This window comes from Hippoglossus hippoglossus, chromosome 19 (genome assembly GCF_009819705.1).
Source record: "Hippoglossus hippoglossus isolate fHipHip1 chromosome 19, fHipHip1.pri, whole genome shotgun sequence".
Taxonomy (NCBI): domain Eukaryota; kingdom Metazoa; phylum Chordata; class Actinopteri; order Pleuronectiformes; family Pleuronectidae; genus Hippoglossus; species Hippoglossus hippoglossus.
This window is the reverse complement of record NC_047169.1, coordinates 16,080,928-16,100,165: the sequence shown is the minus strand read 5'-3', so window position 1 is coordinate 16,100,165 and position 19,238 is coordinate 16,080,928. Positions and strand designations below refer to the sequence as shown.

At 42.1% G+C, this 19,238-nt stretch overlaps 3 protein-coding genes across 6 annotated transcripts in view; 1 reads left to right on the top strand and 2 right to left on the bottom strand.

Moving 5' to 3' along the window:
* Window positions 1-1,908, top strand: part of ep300a (E1A binding protein p300 a) — a 28,627-nt gene extending 26,719 nt beyond the window's left edge. For all 4 annotated transcript variants that reach the window (XM_034571115.1, XM_034571114.1, XM_034571118.1 and 1 more), the window contains exon 31: window positions 1-1,908. This exon is cut by the window's left edge and continues 3,697 nt beyond it. The gene's annotated coding sequence lies outside the window, so the exon portion shown is untranslated.
* Window positions 1,909-5,869: 3,961 nt separating this feature from the next.
* Window positions 5,870-11,263, bottom strand: cbx7b (chromobox homolog 7b). The gene is made up of 7 exons (XM_034571221.1): window positions 10,990-11,263; window positions 9,386-9,429; window positions 9,096-9,161; window positions 8,455-8,521; window positions 7,879-8,194; window positions 6,494-6,874; window positions 5,870-6,443 (listed from the first exon to the last, which is right to left on the bottom strand). Exons 1-6 carry the CDS (start codon window positions 11,056-11,058, stop codon window positions 6,669-6,671), a joined length of 768 nt encoding a protein of 255 aa, XP_034427112.1. The 5' UTR covers window positions 11,059-11,263; the 3' UTR covers window positions 5,870-6,443; window positions 6,494-6,668.
* Window positions 11,264-13,700: 2,437 nt separating this feature from the next.
* On the bottom strand, window positions 13,701-19,149 carry josd1 (Josephin domain containing 1). The gene is made up of 5 exons (XM_034571219.1): window positions 18,990-19,149; window positions 17,557-18,471; window positions 17,344-17,472; window positions 15,659-15,853; window positions 13,701-14,650 (listed from the first exon to the last, which is right to left on the bottom strand). Exons 2-5 carry the CDS (start codon window positions 17,910-17,912, stop codon window positions 14,551-14,553), a joined length of 780 nt encoding a protein of 259 aa, XP_034427110.1. The 5' UTR covers window positions 17,913-18,471; window positions 18,990-19,149; the 3' UTR covers window positions 13,701-14,550.
* Window positions 19,150-19,238: the final 89 nt, after the last annotated feature.

Here is a 19,238-nt window from a genome sequence, read left to right as displayed (position 1 = left end):
CCTCAAATACCCAGTCATGATTGTATCTATTTTGCAGAGAGTAAGTATATTTTATTTCTGAATTTATAATTTTTTGGGGGAGGGGGGGATCATGAAACAAGCATTGACATATCTTCCGTTACAGCCTTCTCTCAAAGCAATGTACATTTTACAACAACTGCAACAAGTCAAATACAAAGAATTTATTTTATGTATTTTATGTGGTGGGTGGGTGGAAGGTTGCGTTAAATGCAGTTTGATTTGTGACAACTTTCCTCTTTTTTAATTTCTGTCAGGGTCTATAGGTTTGAATTCAACCATAACAGTGTTTTGGCGGGTGGTGACACTAACGGTGGGTTTGGTCACATTTTTCTGCAACCGGTGGCCAGATCTGCAGAGCAGATAGAGATCCTTTAACCCATGGGCCACCTCTCTACCCTCCATCTTCAGTTTGCCTATGAATGTGCACACCTTCCTTTCCCTGACACCACTCCCGAAAAAAATACAATGAAGGGGTGAACTGTTGATGCCTGATCGTTTAGCCGGGGGAGTATTGTACCTCCGTTTTCAGCTGGTCATTGTTCAGCAGGTTGTGCGTGTACATATATTAAAACCCTGTTTATGAACTGTGACATGGGAAAGTGGTCGGTCGACTTTTGTTTTTTGGGGCTGAAGACGTTTAAAGAAAATCCTGCCTGTATCCTCAACCATGACGATTTCCCCTTCAGTCGTCTTTTCTGTCCTTCCTCCCTCATGACTGCTTCTCAGCCACAAGGTTTCATTCAATGTTAGTACTGTACAAAGTAAGAAATGGTGGACTTAGATACTGTTTTTGTAATAAAAGTCAGAAGTGTAAAAAAAAAAAAAAAGACATTGTACATACTTAAAAACCTTATGAGCAGAGAAGCTATTTTCTGCTGCTTTGTTCCCCTTCTTGTTTGGTTGGATATTTGCTGTATCTGTTTAAAAAAAAAAGAAAAAAGAACAAAACAAAAATCTAAAGTACTCCTGAGCTACTGTACAGTATTCAGATTTTTTCTAAAAGGGTACAGTATGGGGTGTAGTAGGTCACAAGCACCAATGCGCCTTTTTCTGTGTATTTTTGACAAGGTTTTAGGGAGGGTGGTGGTTATCGAAACAAGTCGCACCTGAACAATCTCAAAACTTACCAAGTGAAACCTGCACGAAGAAGAAGTCGACTCTGGGGTTGATTAGAGGTGTGATCTGAATGAGTTTAAATTTGGTCATTTAGCTTTTTCTGGAGAGGACTGAAGACAATATTCACATGCTCACTATTTTTCTGAAAAAGGTTGGGCTTGCTGGGTATGGGGTGGGGGAACGCATCAGAACCAGGTGGCAATATATCTTGAGACTTATTTTATAAGAAAAAAGCAAGGAAAAACTGTCTTTTATATATAGATATATTATTTAATTTTATTTTTTGGAAATAAAACTTGAAGCTACAGGAATTATTAGATTAATCATGTTTTGTTTTGTATTAAAGATGTTATGGTGATGCAAAAAGACACTGCAGACAGTCATTCAGTTTGCCCTGGGGAGGCTGTGGAGTGAAATTCAAACCATCCTTTTGAAGAAATGTTTCATGTACATGAATATAGTTGTAAACATGCTGAATCGCTGTACAGACTGATGGCAACTGAAAAAATGGTTTTGTTTTGATCATTTCTCCGAAAAAGAGACTGGAAATCAGACTATTTAAATATTTGTTTAGTATTCAAATGGAATCTTTGACCACTTTTTTTTGTTCCTCTTGTTAACAATTTTGGTGCTTGCTGAGAGAAAGCAAAAATAACTGTTGCTCCATTTTCATTACTTTCTTTTTTTAAGTTATTTTGGTGGTCTGATTGTTATTTTTTTTTTGCCAATAAATTAATTGTACAATAAAGTATGTTTGTACCATTGGAAAAATACTTAACTGTCGCCTCAATTTTTTTCAAAATCATCAGTAGAATTTCATGGTATTTCTAGATACAACCTCTTGGTGAGCACTTTATTAGGAACACCTACGCCTTGTCAGAAAAATAGTCCGACTGTTTGCAGCTGACAGGCTACAGTGACGCAGATAACCACTGAACGAGGTGAATGAACTCCAACAAGTTCCGTCAGACATGAGCAGAATTCTGAGGCTGGAAAAACTTCATCTTATCTTCTGTTATGGGGAAGTGTAAGTAATTCTGGAACTCTGATATTCCCTGACATAAGTCTTACATTTCATTCATTCTTAAAATGTTGTTGAAACCTGCAGAGACCCTATCTTGTTCCACTCTGGGGTCTTTGATGACGATTACATTTAACGCCACAGTCGGAGTATCGTTGCTCACCATGTTCATGCCTTTATGGCCTCAGTTTAAAATATTTTCTTCCAATTGGAGAATGCTCCACATCACAAATCAAAATGTCTCAAATGAGTGAACTTCAGTGACGTCCACTATCACTAGATCTGATTCCAGTAGAAAACCTCTGGGATGTGGTAGAGCGGGAGATTGGCCTCAGGACCAGGTGGAAACAGGACCCCAAACAACTGAAGCTGTTTGAGAGGCTCTGCGGTCAATTACAATCTTGTCACCTCTGCATAGTTTGTCCACCAGAGAGCGCTGACAAGTTTCCCAACTCTCATATCCAGCGCCATACATTATGAATCTTAGTCACAATTCTTCCTTCTCAAAACTCACCTCCTCAGCTTTCAATGTGTAAACAGCACAATGTTCAGTTTTTTTATCTTCGGTTTCTTTCAGTCATTCTTTTTCATCTATTTTAATCCTTGTGAAGTGTCTCCGAGTTCCTTGAAAAGCGCTATATGAATAAAATGTATTATTATTAATAATATTAAAACATCTAACTGATCCATAAAGAGTATGTGTTCATATTAAGTGTTTAAGATTCATATTAACACGTATATTTTTAACAGATAAAAAAAAGAAAAACTCTCAAGAATAGATATAATTGGCCTCAAACATCCAGTGTGGATCAGGCTTTATGGGACAAAACAATACGCACATATATATATATACATCTAACTGTCCCATTCTTTTGAACATTATATCTCAAGAAGGCCTTAAAGGTTCAGTGTGTAGAATTTAGTGACATCTAGTGGTGAAGTGTCATGTTGCAGCTGAATACCCCTCACCTCACAATCCCCTTCCAAACATGAAAGAGAACCTGTGGTAGCCTTCAGTTGTCGTGAAAACTCAAAAGGTGTTTAGTTTGTCCAGTCTGGGCAACTGTAGAAAACATGGCAGCCTCCGTAGAGAGGACCTGCTCCCGATGTAAATATAAAGTATATAAATATAAAGGACCCATTCTAGGGTAAAGAAAACAACAATTCATAAAAGTTTGGATGAAACACACTAGTGAAAACATCACTAGTATTTTATATTCAATTTCTGCCAATAGATCCCTTTCGCCTAAACATTACACACTGGACCTTTAAGGGAATTTTCCTCTTATCTGGCACAAACATTCACTTGGGCTTGAACTGATTCGATTTTGGTGGTCAAAGACAAAGGGGACCTCATATGAATCTTGAAAACCAAATTATGTAGACAGAAACTGCGCTGGTTGGCGGAGGCATACAGTCGCAGTTTGGTCTTTTTTACTTCGTATTAGGATCTTTGTCAGCTGAGCTGTTAAATATAACAAGAAGGCAGTTTCTATTTTAACTTCTCGAAAATCTAAATCAAAGCAAGTTACTGTGAGGAAGCAGGACACATTCAATAAAAACTATTTCAAACATTAGCAACATTTATTTTTACAATTACCATAGAAATATTCTATACACAGTGACACTTAGTAGACTGGAGCAGGTAATGTCACGATAAAGTGCAGGGTTCTTCGCTCGGTGGTGGACGAAAGCAGAACAAGCGACCACGGGTAGACGACGTCAAATCCAGGGCGCTTGTTTTATCACGTTTAGATATGGCGTCTAGCTCAGTGGTTATCACAAACTGTATAAAAACTATTCCATCATCTGTGTGACAAACACACAGGTATCTGTAAAGAATAAATATACATTCAGGTCAATGTAGAAAAATAAGGACTACAAAATTCATGTTTTCTCCCTGTGGCCCCTTCATCTTTTTTTTAAACGTCTACTCCGCAAGTCTTGTCAAGGATCGTCATTCTGACATACAGAGACTAAACAAGCTTTAACTGTGTGTTAATATCATAGACTGTATATAAAGATGGTCAACATGATTGCTTCCCAAAAGTGAAGCCAAAGTATCTCGATCACCCCCCCCCCCCTGATGGCTGGCTGCATAAACCCCGCCTCCTCCATGTTAGTGAAAGAGAGTCGGACCAAAGTCAGATCAACTTTTCTCAAAGATGTTTTTTGTCATTGTAGGAAGTTCAAAAACGTGGTAATGTCTCTGGCTCCAAATGTGCAAGATGGCAGCGTTCATATCCTCGATAATTTGGCTTCATTTCTGGATCATGGGAGGAAGTAGAGAGACGTTCTTCTTTATATACAGTCTATAATTTGTGTATATAAAAGAGAGAGGGAGCGAGAGACGTCAGCCCTAAAAGCTCTACAGACAAAACAACAACAATGCTACGGAGCATCAGGCACTTCCATTCCCTGCAGCTTCACTATCACACAGACGCAGCTCTGGGATCACGAGACGCTGACCCATCATGCTCGGTGTGGGACAAACAGCCTGTGGACCAATGAGAGGCCACTGTGGGAGATTCCAGAGACATGACTCATCACATCAGCTCCTGTGTCCAGTGGGCAGGACGCCAGCAGCGTTACAACGATATACTGGCCTCAGTGTGGGGCTTTTATTTTTATTTTTGAATTCTACATTTATTCAGGGATTTTCCTAGAAATATATAGGTTTTCTATTATTATTGGGGATATCTAAATCTTTTTGATTTTCCATTTCATTATGACCTGTTTTGTCAGCTTCTGTTTTCAGGCTCCAGGATGAATTTAGAAATTTTAAGCTGGAAATAAAAAAAGATATTGCAAAATTACAATTCCACTCCAATTTTGGAAACTCTGTATATTGATGATCGAAAGCTCCAGAAACTGTTTTGTCAGCTGCTGTTTTTAAGCTCATGAATGAACTTGCTTTCCTAAAGGTGTCAAATGAATATTCATAGTTTAATAAAATAGTTGTCTGTAATGTAACTATGTATGATTGCTAGTACAACAGCTAACAGAACTGTTTTGGAGTTGACTTGTATTTTAGTCTGAATGAGGCTTATCAATACTTTGAGGTAAACACTGAATCTTTGATTTTTTTTGGACATTGTTTTGAATATTGTCACAACTGATCAGGAATTGGTGACTTTAGAATGAAATACTGAAACTGATATTCACCTTTAAAAGGGTAAACTCTACAAACACGCCCTTACAATGTAATGTGAATACAGTGCAATTTCTTATTTTATTATATTATCAAGTCTAGATATTATCAGTCTACTTTTGGTACAAGACAGAGTGATCACTTTTATGGCGATTTGTATATTTTGCGATGAGGAGCAAGGTGTACGGATAAACGACACCATCTTAGCACTGACAGAACTGGACGACTTCTATAAGAGGGGGTTTGTATAGAGGTAACGGTCTTTGTTTGAGGGTTACAGGCACAGGGCTGCATGTCAGTATGGGACTTACAGCTGTGTCCACCTCACTGTAGTTTAGAGTTTGTACAGAATGTTTGAGTCCAGCACTGAACCTTAGCGGCTGTGTTTACATGCACAGAGGACTCTTCTTTTGTTTCCTCTCCTCACACCCTGAATAAAAGTATCTTCACTCTGTGTCTGTATTCGGTACTCACGTTCAGAGGGTACCTATATGTACTGTATAGTGAACTTAAGGGTAGGGTTGGTAATTTGTTACTGAGATATAGTCCCAATAGCCAGTACCGGAGTCTTCGGCCTGGACCTACCGATGGGAGGGGGTGGGCAAAGTGTAGCCGGCACTTCCTAGCTTTTCCAGCATTACCAAGCCTAGCTTTAAGTGCAATACAATGGAGCTTGTTCTTCTCTCCAATTTTTTACTGCTTTTGTGTTTTTATACTTTTAAACTTTTTTACAAACTTTTGAAAGTTTATAGAAGAAAGCTCTGAATATAGGCAAACTCTGAGAGCCCATTTTTCAAAATAAAAGTGTGGGATAATATGAACATGTCGTGCTTAAGGTCCGTGCTCTGAACTGCTTTAAAGGCACCCTGTGGGCTTTTTAACCACTAGCATGCAGGTGGGTGATGCAGGTTCCGGCCTATGGTTTGAAATTGTTCCTCTGATTTACAGACTGGACTGACTCCTGCTAACTGAAACTGGCTCCTCAAGTCTGCACCTCCAAAATCGACGTATGAGCCAGATCTGGCTCACATTTGGTCCTCCGGTGCCTGGGTCCCACATTTTTCTTCGGTGAACATTAACAGGCCAAAACAACAGAAGTATCCATCTTTTTAGTGTGGTGATATAATGTTGCCTCTTCACTCGATGCTTCTGTTGGATCTCTGCTCTAATGAGCTATATATAACCTCCAGGTAACCAACACCTGAAGTTCTGCTTACACCCAGATGACTCTGTGCATGTAAACGTACCACTGACCAGACTCAGCTGGCAATGGGGGGAGCGAGAGGCTGCAGAGAGGGAATGAAAACACCAACTTGGTTCCTCAACCATTTACACCCTGACAAGCCACTTCGTCACATTTCAGACCTCCAGGCTCCAGTGTCTGAAGAAGCCTTTGGCCACCCTCGACTCGCGGAAAGTCACTGTGAGGGAGTTGAGGGTTACGTCCGTGACCGTCACCTCTCCCGGTCTGTTGACGGGCCTCCAGAGGTTGTCCGGCTTCTCAGATACAGCGATGACCTCGTCCGGTGCGATGTCGGAGCTCCAGCGGTCCGTCCTCTCTTGTCCTGAGTGAGGGGGGGACATGGAGAGAGAAAGAAAGGGCAGAGATAAAGTCAGACAGTGTTTCCATGAAGCGTATAACACACGTGTAGTGTTATTGAGTTCACCCCCTGCAGTGACCAGGGTTGAGCATCTCGGTTGTTATAAACGGACAAAAGGCAGATAGGATGTATTTGGCTGCAGGGACACACAGGGAGAACAGAGGAGCCCCATTCTGCACCCAACGTTATTACTTTGAGAATAGATGTCTCAAAAACACTGTTTACCCCTGCAACTCCTTAAGTGTTTTGTGGACTCAAACACTTCACCCACCCCTCCATCGGCGTAGTGGTGAGTAGATAACGAGTGAATTGTCATTTTTCTGTGAACTATCCCTTTAAGGCTGATCTGCCCTCTTCGGTGTCAACCAGGTAACGATAGGGTTTAAAAGCCTCAAGTTTGTTTGGTATTGAGTATCAAACATCCTCATGTGTGTCTGTTTATTTGAATAAATACATGTGTAATAAAACGTGGTACTGTAAGTAACCTTTGTTTTCATAAATAGTCACGTTCACTAGAGCAACTGCCCCCCAAAATGTCTGTGCACGGCCCTCAACCTGAATATGAATATTATATATCTTTTTTAATTGTAAATAACTGTCAACTTAAAAACTGAAACTAATACTGAAATTATTTAACAAGCCAAAAAAGCAACAACAAAAAACAGGTGGAATCATTACTTACCATTTCAGTGTCAGTGGTTGGTCCTTACAGTGCAACAGAACACTTTTTATAGACTTTACAGCAAATGTTACCTCATATTTACATGCACACACAAACAGTGTATATTTCAACCCCTGCATCGTTCTTCTCTTTAATCAGCTCAGGATGGAGTTAAAGACTTTTGGTTGTGTGCCCAGTGAAATAAAGCCTGTGCGTGGCCGTGCCTACAAGGAGGTTCTCAAAGAGTCATGTAAACTGGGTCGTGATGGTGATGAGAGCCCATTGGCTGACCGACTGACACACTTACCATGAAGAATGCTTTCTGTCGTCTCCCTCTGAGCCGCGTCCTCTTCCCTATCCTCCTCATCTTCTGCATCCTCCTCTTCCTCCTCCTCCTCGTCTTCTTCTCCCAGGCCTTCCCAGTCCTCTTGTGTTGGACTCGGAGGGTTTGAGTCCAAGCTCCTGAACTCAGAACTCCCGGGTTTGCAATTGAGTCTGCAGGCACCGTACGGATCATCCACGTCCTCCGGGACCAGCGAGCGCGTCAGCGAGAGCCGCAGGCGAGGCGGAGCTTTCTCAGGGATCTTGTGAGCGCTGCGGAGGTCCATGGTGTAGATGGTGTTCTGAGTCAAAATCAGAAAGAGGGAAACGAATGAGTCATCGTTCCAATAACTGTGTGAAAGCACTCGACCTGGTCAGAGAGTCGTGTAAGGCAAACTGAAGTGGAGAGTCTGTCACAGTCAAAGGTCGAACACCGATCAGTTTCCAGAAGGGAAAAGGAGAATGGAAAAGAAATTGTACACTCAAGTATGAACCACAGTGAAGTTGTGCGAGTAAGAAAAATTCTCTTCAACATTTTATTTGTTAAACTCCAAAACGTTACCTGCAGATCAAGTCTTTTGGCCTTTGATCCTTTCCTCCTGTGACACAGAGCTCTGTCTCTCTGCTCTCTAGAAAAACCAAGCACATTAGGGTTAGTACTAATTATATATTAATATTTGGTCGATATATCTGTGTCACAAAATGTTCATTCCCTCATATCTGTATTAGCATCTGCCCCAAAAATCTGTATCGGTCAGGCTCTAGTTTTCTTATCAGTACTTAGTCCAGTTGAATCTTGGGAGCATTTCCCTGCTGGTTTTCATCAAAGATTCAATATGACACTTTCTGTTTGCAGAGATGTATTGAGAATTAGATACAGTACCTGTGTGTCTTGCACTCTAGCTGCACTTTATTCTGCTGCACTTAGAAATGCAGCCAAATGTGAATATGATCACATTTGGAGATGATTTGGCATCAAAACCGGTGCATTTAGGATTTTACGTCTTTTTCCATATCCAATTACAATCCAACCACCAAGGACAGACGCTTACACCAGCTAGAGAGAGGTCTCGGTCTGCTGAGTCGTGATCTCTTCATCATGAGTATAATAGAAGAAGAAACTTGACTTATTCCTGCTTTGTGTCAAACCCTTCCTGCTTTTCATCTGGCACAGGTTACTGTACATGATGAGTGGAGCCTTACTTCTCTTCATAGGCCTGCACCAAGCGCTGGTCCAGAATATGTTCCTCAGGTTCCCATGTACTGTATCTGCAAGACAAGAAAGCATGTTCAAGCGTCTGTGTGTTTATGCTGCGATATGTTATCTTTATTACAGATGTTTTTAATGTTTCTATTTTGTATATGACAAAGGTAATTTCTGTGCATGCGTATAATCTAGTGCATATGTCAATCTGAAAGTGATGCACGTTTATATAAAAAATATCTGACAGTCCCGTATAATCCATTCGTCTCGCTAAAGTTTACACACTTACTTTGGAGGCCATCCTTTCCACTTCAACAGATACTCCACATTCCCCTGCGAGGAGACATTCAGTTTAAGAACAGCGTCAGCCAAGGCATTGGTATCAATTAGAGAGCACACTGTGGCTTGTCCCACACACATTAAAATTAAAAACCATTTAAATGGGTTTAATGTGGCTTCGACCCGGTGGCCAAATGTTTAAGGAGTATTTACTGCAGGTCACTCCCCCCGACCATCCGTTTCATGTCTCTACTTCAAACAGAGGCATAAAAACAATGAAATGTGAAATATCCTGATACTGGAGGTGCCACAGCCACACGTCTCGAGTATGAGACAATATCTTGCACATTTATTCAGATTAGGGCGTCAACATAGACTCTTTATTAAAACATGTAAGTACTGCGCAGACTCTGGCTCCAAACGTGCAAGATGGCAGTGTTCGTATCCGGGATATTTGGGCTTCATTTCTGGATAGTGGGAGGAAGTGGAGACGAGACGTCCATGTTTAGTCTATGGTCGTTAGGGTCAAAAAGTCAAATTCTGTAAGCCCCAAACTGTTGCCACACTGAGTCAGGGCTGATGCATCTTGTTAATTTTCCAAAATCAACATAGAATCACACAAAAGCCAAACACTCAAATTGATGTCAAGTCCAAGATATTCCAATAGGTGAAGGACAAATCAGACACATGGCAGACATTGATTGCTTTTTCAGTTTTTGTGAAGGTAGGTATAAACAACAACTGACAGATATGTAAATAACCGTTAGATGTGTAATATACTGTATGTATTCCCGATACCAGCCAAGCCTTTAACAGTAAGTCTTCCTCTGTGACTCATTCAGTAATAACTACCAGCTATTCTAAGCAGGTGAGGTCACCACTTTTCCCGACTTCGTCTTACTCACCCAGTTCCCCACGTACAGTAAACAGGGCACGCATGCAATGTACATGGGGGAAGAGGTACAGCGTAAATTGACAGCACTGCATTTGCTTGCTCTCTTAACCTAAATACCCACAATTGCAAGAGCTTGCAGCGTAAATAATTTAACACATGTTGCATGTAAATAATGTGCATTCATAGGATAGTTACTAGTCCTTAAGACATGAACAATGCATTTCATAGCATCACTGGCAATATTCAACTCAACCCAGTGTCCTCAAGGAAGGTTTAAGTTTGGTGAAGCTATGGCTCCCAACTGTTACAGCAGTTTCAGGTTTTATGGTTTCCACATAGTTTTTCATAAACTACTATAGAAAGATCTCTGTTTTACTTCTTTAGAAATTCACAAATTCACTTGTAATGATAAAATAAAGTGGGAAAAATGTCTGGATCCGGCCCCTGATCCTGAACCCCATCCCTCCACCAAGTTCGGTGGAAACCCGTCCAGTAGTGTTTGCTGCTGTTGGAACCCAAACAGTGAACAGGCCCAGAACGAGGTGGATCCTGCTCCATCCAGTGTGCAGGCTGTAGTACAATGACAACACACGCACGTTGCTTTAAAGGGACACCCTCCTCTTACCCGCCCCCCTGCACACATGCAGTTAGACAACCACTGGTTCCATCCACACAGCCTCTCCTCACGGTGTCCCGGGGTGACAGGGGGCAGCCCTCACCTTTCTCACCCTCTTCTTTACGATCGATTCCACAGCGAACACTTGCTCTCCGATCGCTGACAGCTCCATCACTGAGCACCGCCGGGTCTCCGCCGTGAGAGTACCGTCCTCCTCCGGCACCAACTCCGCTGACGCTCACCGGGCTATGATGCCGCTTCCCCCGGGTTTAGTCCTCACCCTCCCGGTTGCTCTTCCTCAGACGAGTCGTTGTTCTGTCAGTTAAAGCGGAGCCACTTTCTCGTGCTGTGTGTGTATGTGTGTGTGTGTGTGTGTGCGCGTGTGTGTGTGAGAGTCCAGTGACTTTACAAAATCTGCGACACATCTGCACACCGCTTCGGCGCGCGCCCGTGCTCCCAGAGCGCGCTCCGCGCGCCACCAGTCGCCTCGTGCCCCTCATCCTTCTCTCAATGTGCGGATGAGTAACACATTAGAGGCGCTGATAGTAAAGCTTTACTTTTAACATTTAGATTCAACATTTAAAATTTAAAAACGTCCTTCTGCTTCTCAAATTTGATTTCTATCTTCTTTTTTTGCGTGACAATAGAGTTCATCAGTCAAAAAATCCTGAAAATTATATATATTATATTATATATTTACAATATGCAAATCACACTTTTCATGTTTTTATGCAAATTCTTAATTTGACAGGCAACTAAAGTAACTGCAGCTTTCAAATAAATGCAGTTGTGGTAAAGTCCAACATGCACCTCTGAAATGGGAGGAAACTGGGGTAGAAGTATGCAGAAGCTAAAGTGGAAAAACTTGAAGTACAGTAATCACATAAAAATACACAAGTCTAAAATATATAAGTTACATCTGATCAAATCATCCCAAATCAGGCTGAGAAGGACATTCTCAATAATGAGCCTTTCCAAGCAGTAACACAAACAAACACACACTGTAGCTTATACATAAAGTGCCATTATAAGCATTTTATTTCTATGCAAAAAAAAAGTGACAATCAAGATTCCTTAAGCAGGAACAGCTGAATGGATTGTCGTGCCAAAAAAACAAATAAACAGTTGAATGCAGTTGTGAGACACTAGTTATGATGTGAATGGGTCCAAGTATCTCAGCCCCACTGATGTTTCACTTGAATTTATTATGACATTGAAGGTCTACACACTAGGCTGGGATTGTAGATAAGACCTGCACCATTGAAAATCATGTGATATTATTGTTATTTTTTTTTTTTAAATGAAATTATTCAGTTTTAAACTTTTGTAAATACAATAAAGTCCTTGGCTGCACAAGTGAAGAAAAACCCTTACAGACGAGTTCATCTGTGTATCAGCTGAGCAACAGTTGTTCCTCCTCTAAATTTAGGATAAACTGGTGCTTTGGAATAAATCTCTTGAAATGGCATGGAACTGCACAGCCCCTGTCACTCTTTCAGAGAAACACACATATACATATATTTGTTTTTCTAATGTAAACAAGTTAAGGCCAATATCGTCATTAACAGACAATACTTGTATAAACATCTTCAACTGATAGATCTGAAAGCTACGACAGCAGACTTTTTTAAGGCCCATTTCACGATGACCAACCACAAACACACATCCGGTAAGACGTGTGGTCACTTCACTTACTTTTCCTTTTCACGTTACTTCTTTTTCTAGATTACCCACTACCCAGGCACGTTACGCTACATCCACTGTTTCTCAAACTGACAACTTCCCTTCACAGAAACAACCGGCAAAACCCCTCTTCAGACTGATCCCCTTACACATTACAGATCACCGCTTACTGTAGTGACAACGTACTGTCGGAGCAGAGTTTGGCAGGTTTGACAAGAGATGTTTGAGAGGAGGAGGAGGAGGAGGAGGAGGAGGAGGAGGAGGAGGAGGAGGAGCACTGCATCGGCTCAGCTCTTGTGCTACAGAGGGCTGCGGCGCTGGAGATCATTTGAAAAAGAAAAAATGAAGAAACAGGAACAGAATGAAGTTTTCTGTGTTGTGTCCTCGTGTCCTCTACTTCGGTTTTGTACAGAGTAGTCAAATGGCGAAGTAAAACAATATTTCTTTAAACCTATATGATATTTTTATAAATAATGTGCTGAAACTCTAAGTCCACTTGCTCTGGAGATTTTGACCTTTTCAAAATAGTCCTCATCAGCAGATTTCAAGTTTCTTAGTTACCATAGTGGTAGGGGTGCAACTGAAATGTATTTTGATTATCAATGAATCTGCTGTTTATTTTCGCGATTTTTTTTCTTTTACAGTCGATAAAAAGTCAGAAAATTGTTTTGGTATTATTTGTATATTAATTGTTCGCTTTGTCCAACTTAGTGTCCAAACCACAAGATATATGTTTTTTTCATAAACAACTCAGCAATCCTGCAAATATTCACCTGGAAAAAGTCAGAATCAGAATTTATGTTTAGAAAATGATTTAAATGTTGATTTTAAAGATTGTTGCACGTTAATTTACTGCTGATGAGCTGAAAGTTTGAACATCTACATTTCCATGACAACTGAGCCAACTCCATCTGCTGACAAGCACCGTACAAGTTTAATCAAAGGCGTCACATCAAGCGAGTAAGAGGCCCTTAAAACTGAACTGTAGATTTTGATAAGTTAAATTCTATTAATAATTTAGATGTCCTGTTTCTTTATCGGCCTAACTTGATTGTTACAGTAAAATTCCACTAAAGGATGATTATAATTAGAATGACTTCTTTGATGACAAGCAGACTTCTTTACTTTGTAGTGATCATTTGAACGCGAAAACCGTAAAAAAAAAAAAAAAGAGCAAGGAAGGAAACGGAGGTTAAGGATCCACTAGAGGGAGTGCATGGCCTGTGTGTTGCATTGCTTTGTTGCCATTATAAAACTGTTGTGTCAGCACAGCCTCTGCACAGTGAAGGCTCAGTGTGAACCAGAAGTGTTTGAAAAATGGATGAAATACAAAGTTGGCAATGTGATACATCACTGACTTTGTCCTGTGATATGAACAAAGTGACATAGAGGAGAAGTAAGATGGCGTGGCACTGAGGTAAGGGAGGGCACGCTTCGGTGAAAGTGAAGGATGGAGGAAACGGACAGCGACAGATTCACAACATACAGGGAGAGACAGGAACACGAAAACACACGGGTGAACATCATGGGTGAGGATCACCGATGGAGACAAGCAGATAAACACAGCTTGTTTTCAGAAAGTCAGAATTCCCATGACTTTGGAAACTTTGAAACTTGAACAGTAAAAAAAACAAAAAAAAAACAGCTCAAAAACAAACATTGAAAAATAGTCAATATATATAAAAACACAAGAGTAGCAGAAACAGAATAATAACTTTTCACAAGTCTCGACTGTGTAGTGAGAAAAGGACTGTGATTCTTTGATTCTCCCTGTAAAGTGTTTCCTTCACTGCTTTGCATCTTATCAGATAAGAGTCCAGCAAAGGCCGTGTAAACAAAACCCAAATAAAAAAAAAGGGAAAAAATACATCTTTAAGTGTGCATCCATTTGTGTTTGGCTGTGCACGACTCAACTTTCTCTCCCGTTCATTCTGAAATTGGCTGTTGGCCCAGTTGGAGCTGTGATTGGCTGGTTAACCCCTCAGCCATCAGACCGCCACGTCTGCCGTGCCTCCACTTCCTCTGAAACGACCAATAGGAGTTCACAGTTCTTCCCTCGCAGCTGCTGGCGCAGAAACTTCCTAGGTTGTGGTGAAATGAAAAGCAAACAGGAAAGCCACAGTTATGATACTGGAAAAAAATCTACATTAATCAAAAAGCCAAAAGAGACAAAACAAATAGTCATTTAAAATGAGCAGACCTAACCTTCCATTGATTGTTTTCTTTTGGCCACTTGAGGTCAGTGGAACAAGTTGTAAACAGGATACACACAAACTACACAACACTGACACACTGTCACGAGGGACGCTAGAGGTCAGAGTTGGGGGTGCTGAGATAAGGTCTATACGATACATAGCTTCATATTAAATGTAGCAGTGTTGCCACATTCATGATTTCAGTCTTAATTTCAAGGTTCAACAACATTTTATACCAGTTTTAGAGCATTTTAAACTACAACAGGCAGCCAACTTGGCTTTAGGGCACCAACGATTCTTGTTAGAGAAAACTTCTAAACCACTATTACCACCACAAAAATGTGTGATTCTTTCAGTTCTTACGTAAAGTCTGTTGTCATGTTCTACATGTGTGCATCGGATAGACTACACAGAAACTACACTCAATATTATGAAATGAAATGAAATGAAATGTTACAGAAATTATTAGAATTAGTTTGAAGAAATATCTGTTTTACGGATTTAAAACGCTGTTTGCATGTGGACGAGAGGCCAAACCGCTGAGGAGAAAGTTTGTTGTGCAAAATATCCACATTAGTGTGGACGGGGCCTGAGTTCAGTTCGACATAATGGATCATTCCCAGCCATTTCAGTCTTGTTTCCCCGTAAATGTTCCTGCTGCAGCACGATATCCTCTAAACTGCTTTTCTTTTCTGTGTCATTGGAGCTTTGACAACTTGTGCAGACACATTATAAAAGTCTTCGTGCAGCTGCTTCACAGTAGAAGGTAACCGTTCAGGAGGTTTGAAACTTGTATTCTAGGCTCTATGACCACAAAAGAGTAAGACCATTCTAATCATAGCCGTCGTCGTGCGCACACATCCCATCAACATGAGCACATCACATCCCTCTAACCTGAGCTCTTCCGGGTTGCCGATGGGTTGAGGGCTACGCAGCTTGGAGTCCAGGTTGTAGTAGACTCCTCCCACCTCTCTGACTCCTATCCAGTGCTGGCGTTTGAGCGGCAGCCGCAGGGGCCCCCAGCGCAGGTTGGACGGCACATTCAGAATGAAACCTGTCACATTGGAGAGCTCGATGCTGCCAACATCCCTGGAGGAAGAAAGGCATTTACATTTACTTTTTTTTATAAACTTTGATATAGTGTTAAATGTATTTAAATGTATTCCAGTAGTAAATCGGTACTAAACTGCCTAATCCTATTTATTGCTGATCATTTTCTCTTGCACACTTTGTTTAAGGTTAGTTATAAACTCAACAGCCAGCCTCCAATTTCTGTGTGACATAAACTGACTTGAGACAGTTCTCATCAGGGGTCAGATTCCGTAGATCACATTTAGCTGCCCGCAGATATAAAGTTCGCCTTTCACGTATGAAAAACGCAGCAGGAGATTGTCAGGGTCAGACGTGCTCACAACAACAGGAAAATGCCCAGAACATTCAAGCGAGGGGCAACACACGCAGAGGGGAAGGACATGAGGTATGACTTCTGCTGCAGAAAGCACAGGGTTTTTGTTTCAACACATTGTTTTGCATTTTCATCCCAAGATGTATGTATTCAGTCGTTTTTTCACATCCGAGTTCTCACATCCAGACCCTTTGGTAATCTCCAGGGAAATGTCTGAAAGCAGCTAATGTGTATGATACACCAGGTTTAGAAAATAAGTGTTTTTTTTCCTTTTACACCTTTGCAGGAAATCTAAAGTATGTCTCATAGAGATTCATTGCACTGTGAGATTTCAGGGGTGATCTGTAAGTTGTGGGGTTCTTTGGTTGGAATCTTTAAACCTATTTAAACTACTGAACACTTACAAACAAACGTGCAAAAGCCTTGATCAGATACTACCGGGGGGGGGGTTACCATTGTATTGTATTGTCTTCAGCTTGTTTTTGTCACAAGCATTAGAGTAGCTATGATTTTGTTCCTGTTTTTGTCAAGACAAGGAAACAGGCTTTTCTGATAACATTAATGCTATACTGATAAAAACAAGTCCGTGGCTTGTCAACAGTAATGCAATACTGATATGGGGGAGGCAGGACTGCTGATAAAACAGTCTTAGACTTTGTCAATTGAAGACGTATATTGACAGATTTTTATCAGGCATTACCCTACATTGCTGCAGCACTTCTTCATCCTCTGTCTGAAATGATCAATTTTAGCTCTTTGCCCAGTTCCGATCAGTCTGCTCTGATTGGTCAGATGACACATTCTCTTGTGATTTTTGAGCGTGCGTTGAGAATGTCACACCTCTAACAACAAAGTCGGTTCTGCTGCCTTAATTCTAACCAAACTGGCTGGTAGGCTAAAATGTCATGACACACTGAAGGAGAGGAAAACAACACCCAAAAGGCATAGTATTGACACTTTAAGTGGAAGCTCCCATACTGCAAATGTTACATCTTACAATAGATGTTTGATTTCTTCCTGTCACCCTGCACATTTATAAAAGATAACAAAATAAAAAACACTGTACAAAGACACATTTTTTCTTTTGTTTTAAGCTCTGCCAGACCCTCATTTACATTTTTAGGGAAACATCTAAGACAACACTCATAAAGTTTTCATTAGCAGCTCTACGTACCTTCTTTTATCCCACCAAACTGCCTCAAACCCTCGGGTCTGCAGGGCTGCCATAATGACATTTACATCATAGTTCCCATTTCCCAGCATGCTCTTCTTATGGGGCGTCACCAGAGTGCTGGGAGAAAGCCTGCAACAGGTTGTCAAGAAAGATTATCCACAACAGTTCCTGTACACGTGTTTGATATTGGAATAGCCTGGTGCTCAAGCTCACCTCTGGTATATCTCCTGCAAGGTGTCCCGACTGAAGGCTGTCCCGTCCTGGAAGACGTTATTGAGCGCGTGCAGGGCACACAGCTCCCTCCGCTGCTTTTCATGATAAATGGCTGGAGGTGTCAAAGAGGATTGGGGAGGCGCTGGAGGGGTGAGGGAGGAGGAGGAAGACGAGAGATCCTGCTGCTGTTGAGAGTCCCTGGGATCCCTGCACCTCCTCTCCTCCGCTCCCACCACCACCACCTCTCCTCCTCCATACTTCTGCTTGCTGACCTTCCAGGGCATGCAGCCCAGCTCCTGCAGGCCTCCTCGCCCCCTCCCCTTCCACTCGCCGGCTGGACACGGAGCGCTCCCCATCCCGGCTTGTTCGCCTCCACCGCCGCTGCCCCCTCCTCTGTCCCCGCCACTACCTCCACAGCTACTACCTTCAGGATACTACATCAGCATCATGGCAACCATTGCCATAGCAACCTCTCAGCCGCTGGGAAGAGAGGCGCTATTGTGTGCGTGTGTCTGTGGTCGAGAGGGAGGTGGGGGTTTGCAAGGTAAATGAGACCTGTGGCTTCAACACAGCGACACCTGTTCTTGCTGAAGGATGCACATGAGGAAAGGTCACAAAGAGGAAGTGGAACTGAAGATGGGAATTCCAGGAACGAAAAATAAAAATAAAATAAAGATCACAAACAAAGTGCAGTCCAGACGAAAATGATGAAAGCCGCGTCGTCCATCAAACAGCCATCGGTTGCTCTCTGTGTGTTTCCACTTCCTCCATCCTCACTGCGATGACAGCTCTTTCCATCCAGTCACCAGGAGCCTAAAGCTTTGCAGTTCTCCCCATCGCCGGTCCGCTGACCGGGAGGCGTCACGTCCACTGGGACGGATGCAACAGGAGCCGGGGACGATGCCTGAAAAGCACCTGGAAGAAAGACAGACAGAAGGGAGAAGCTGTTTGGTCATGATCTTTGTCTTGTTTGTCGCACAGCACACTGACACACACACAGCTTAGTTAAACTATCCTCAAACTAGCCTCAGATGGCTGAGATAACGTGACAGAGCTGCTCCACTGCCCCTCTTGGTCAGCAGACCCCCACACAGCGCGGAGGGGAAACACTTCCAGCAGCTCGGGCTGGGTGGAGGAAGCAGGAGGCAGCTAGCAAAACATGACAACACACACATGCTAGCCAGCTAGCATTTAGCTCCCTACAGGAGGAGGCAGAGGTGTTACACTCTCGCAACACACGTGTGCTGACGTGATGAATCCATGACAGCAGCAGATATGTGGTGTTGGACCTGTGGCTGCTGCTCTACGTGACCCCCCCTGTCTGTGACTCTGTCTGTGTCTCTGTCTGTCTCTGTCTGTCTGTCTCCACCAAACACAAACACAGCGGCTCCTTCACGACTCACAACTTGGTTTTCGTGTGTCCGGACACTCACCTGGTGTTTCTTCCTGTCAGCGCTGACACAGCTTCACTCTCACAACAGCGACAACTCTTCTCCTCCTCCAACAAACACTGCTCTCTCCTTTGTCTCTGACACTTTTTCCTGTTGTCTCTCTCTCTCCCTCTCTCTCTTTCTCTCTCTGGCTGTTCAGACGCGGACATGCGCAGTAGCGTCCGCCTGGCTCCATGTTGCTGTCACCGCCTGCGTCATCCTCCCCGTTTAAAAAACCCCCTAAAAACTACA

Bases quoted from the DNA above. Each gene is read 5' to 3' on its own strand.
- cbx7b (XM_034571221.1), bottom strand. From the start codon at position 11,058: ATGGAGCTGTCAGCGATCGGAGAGCAAGTGTTCGCTGTGGAATCGATC. The intron at 9,430-10,989 runs GTGAGGGCTGCC...GTCTCCTCGCAG, and splicing joins TAAAGAAGAGGGTGAGAAAG to GGGAATGTGGAGTATCTGTT. The intron at 8,195-8,454 runs GTAACGTTTTGG...ATTTTGACTCAG, and splicing joins CCAAAAGACTTGATCTGCAG to AACACCATCTACACCATGGA.
- josd1 (XM_034571219.1), bottom strand. From the start codon at position 17,912: ATGGGGAGCGCTCCGTGTCCAGCCGGCGAGTGGAAGGGGAGGGGGCGA. The intron at 17,473-17,556 runs GTGAGCTTGAGC...AACCTGTTGCAG, and splicing joins TTGCAGGAGATATACCAGAG to GCTTTCTCCCAGCACTCTGG. The intron at 14,651-15,658 runs GTTAGAGGGATG...ACCACAACCTAG, and splicing joins GGCAACCCGGAAGAGCTCAG to GAAGTTTCTGCGCCAGCAGC.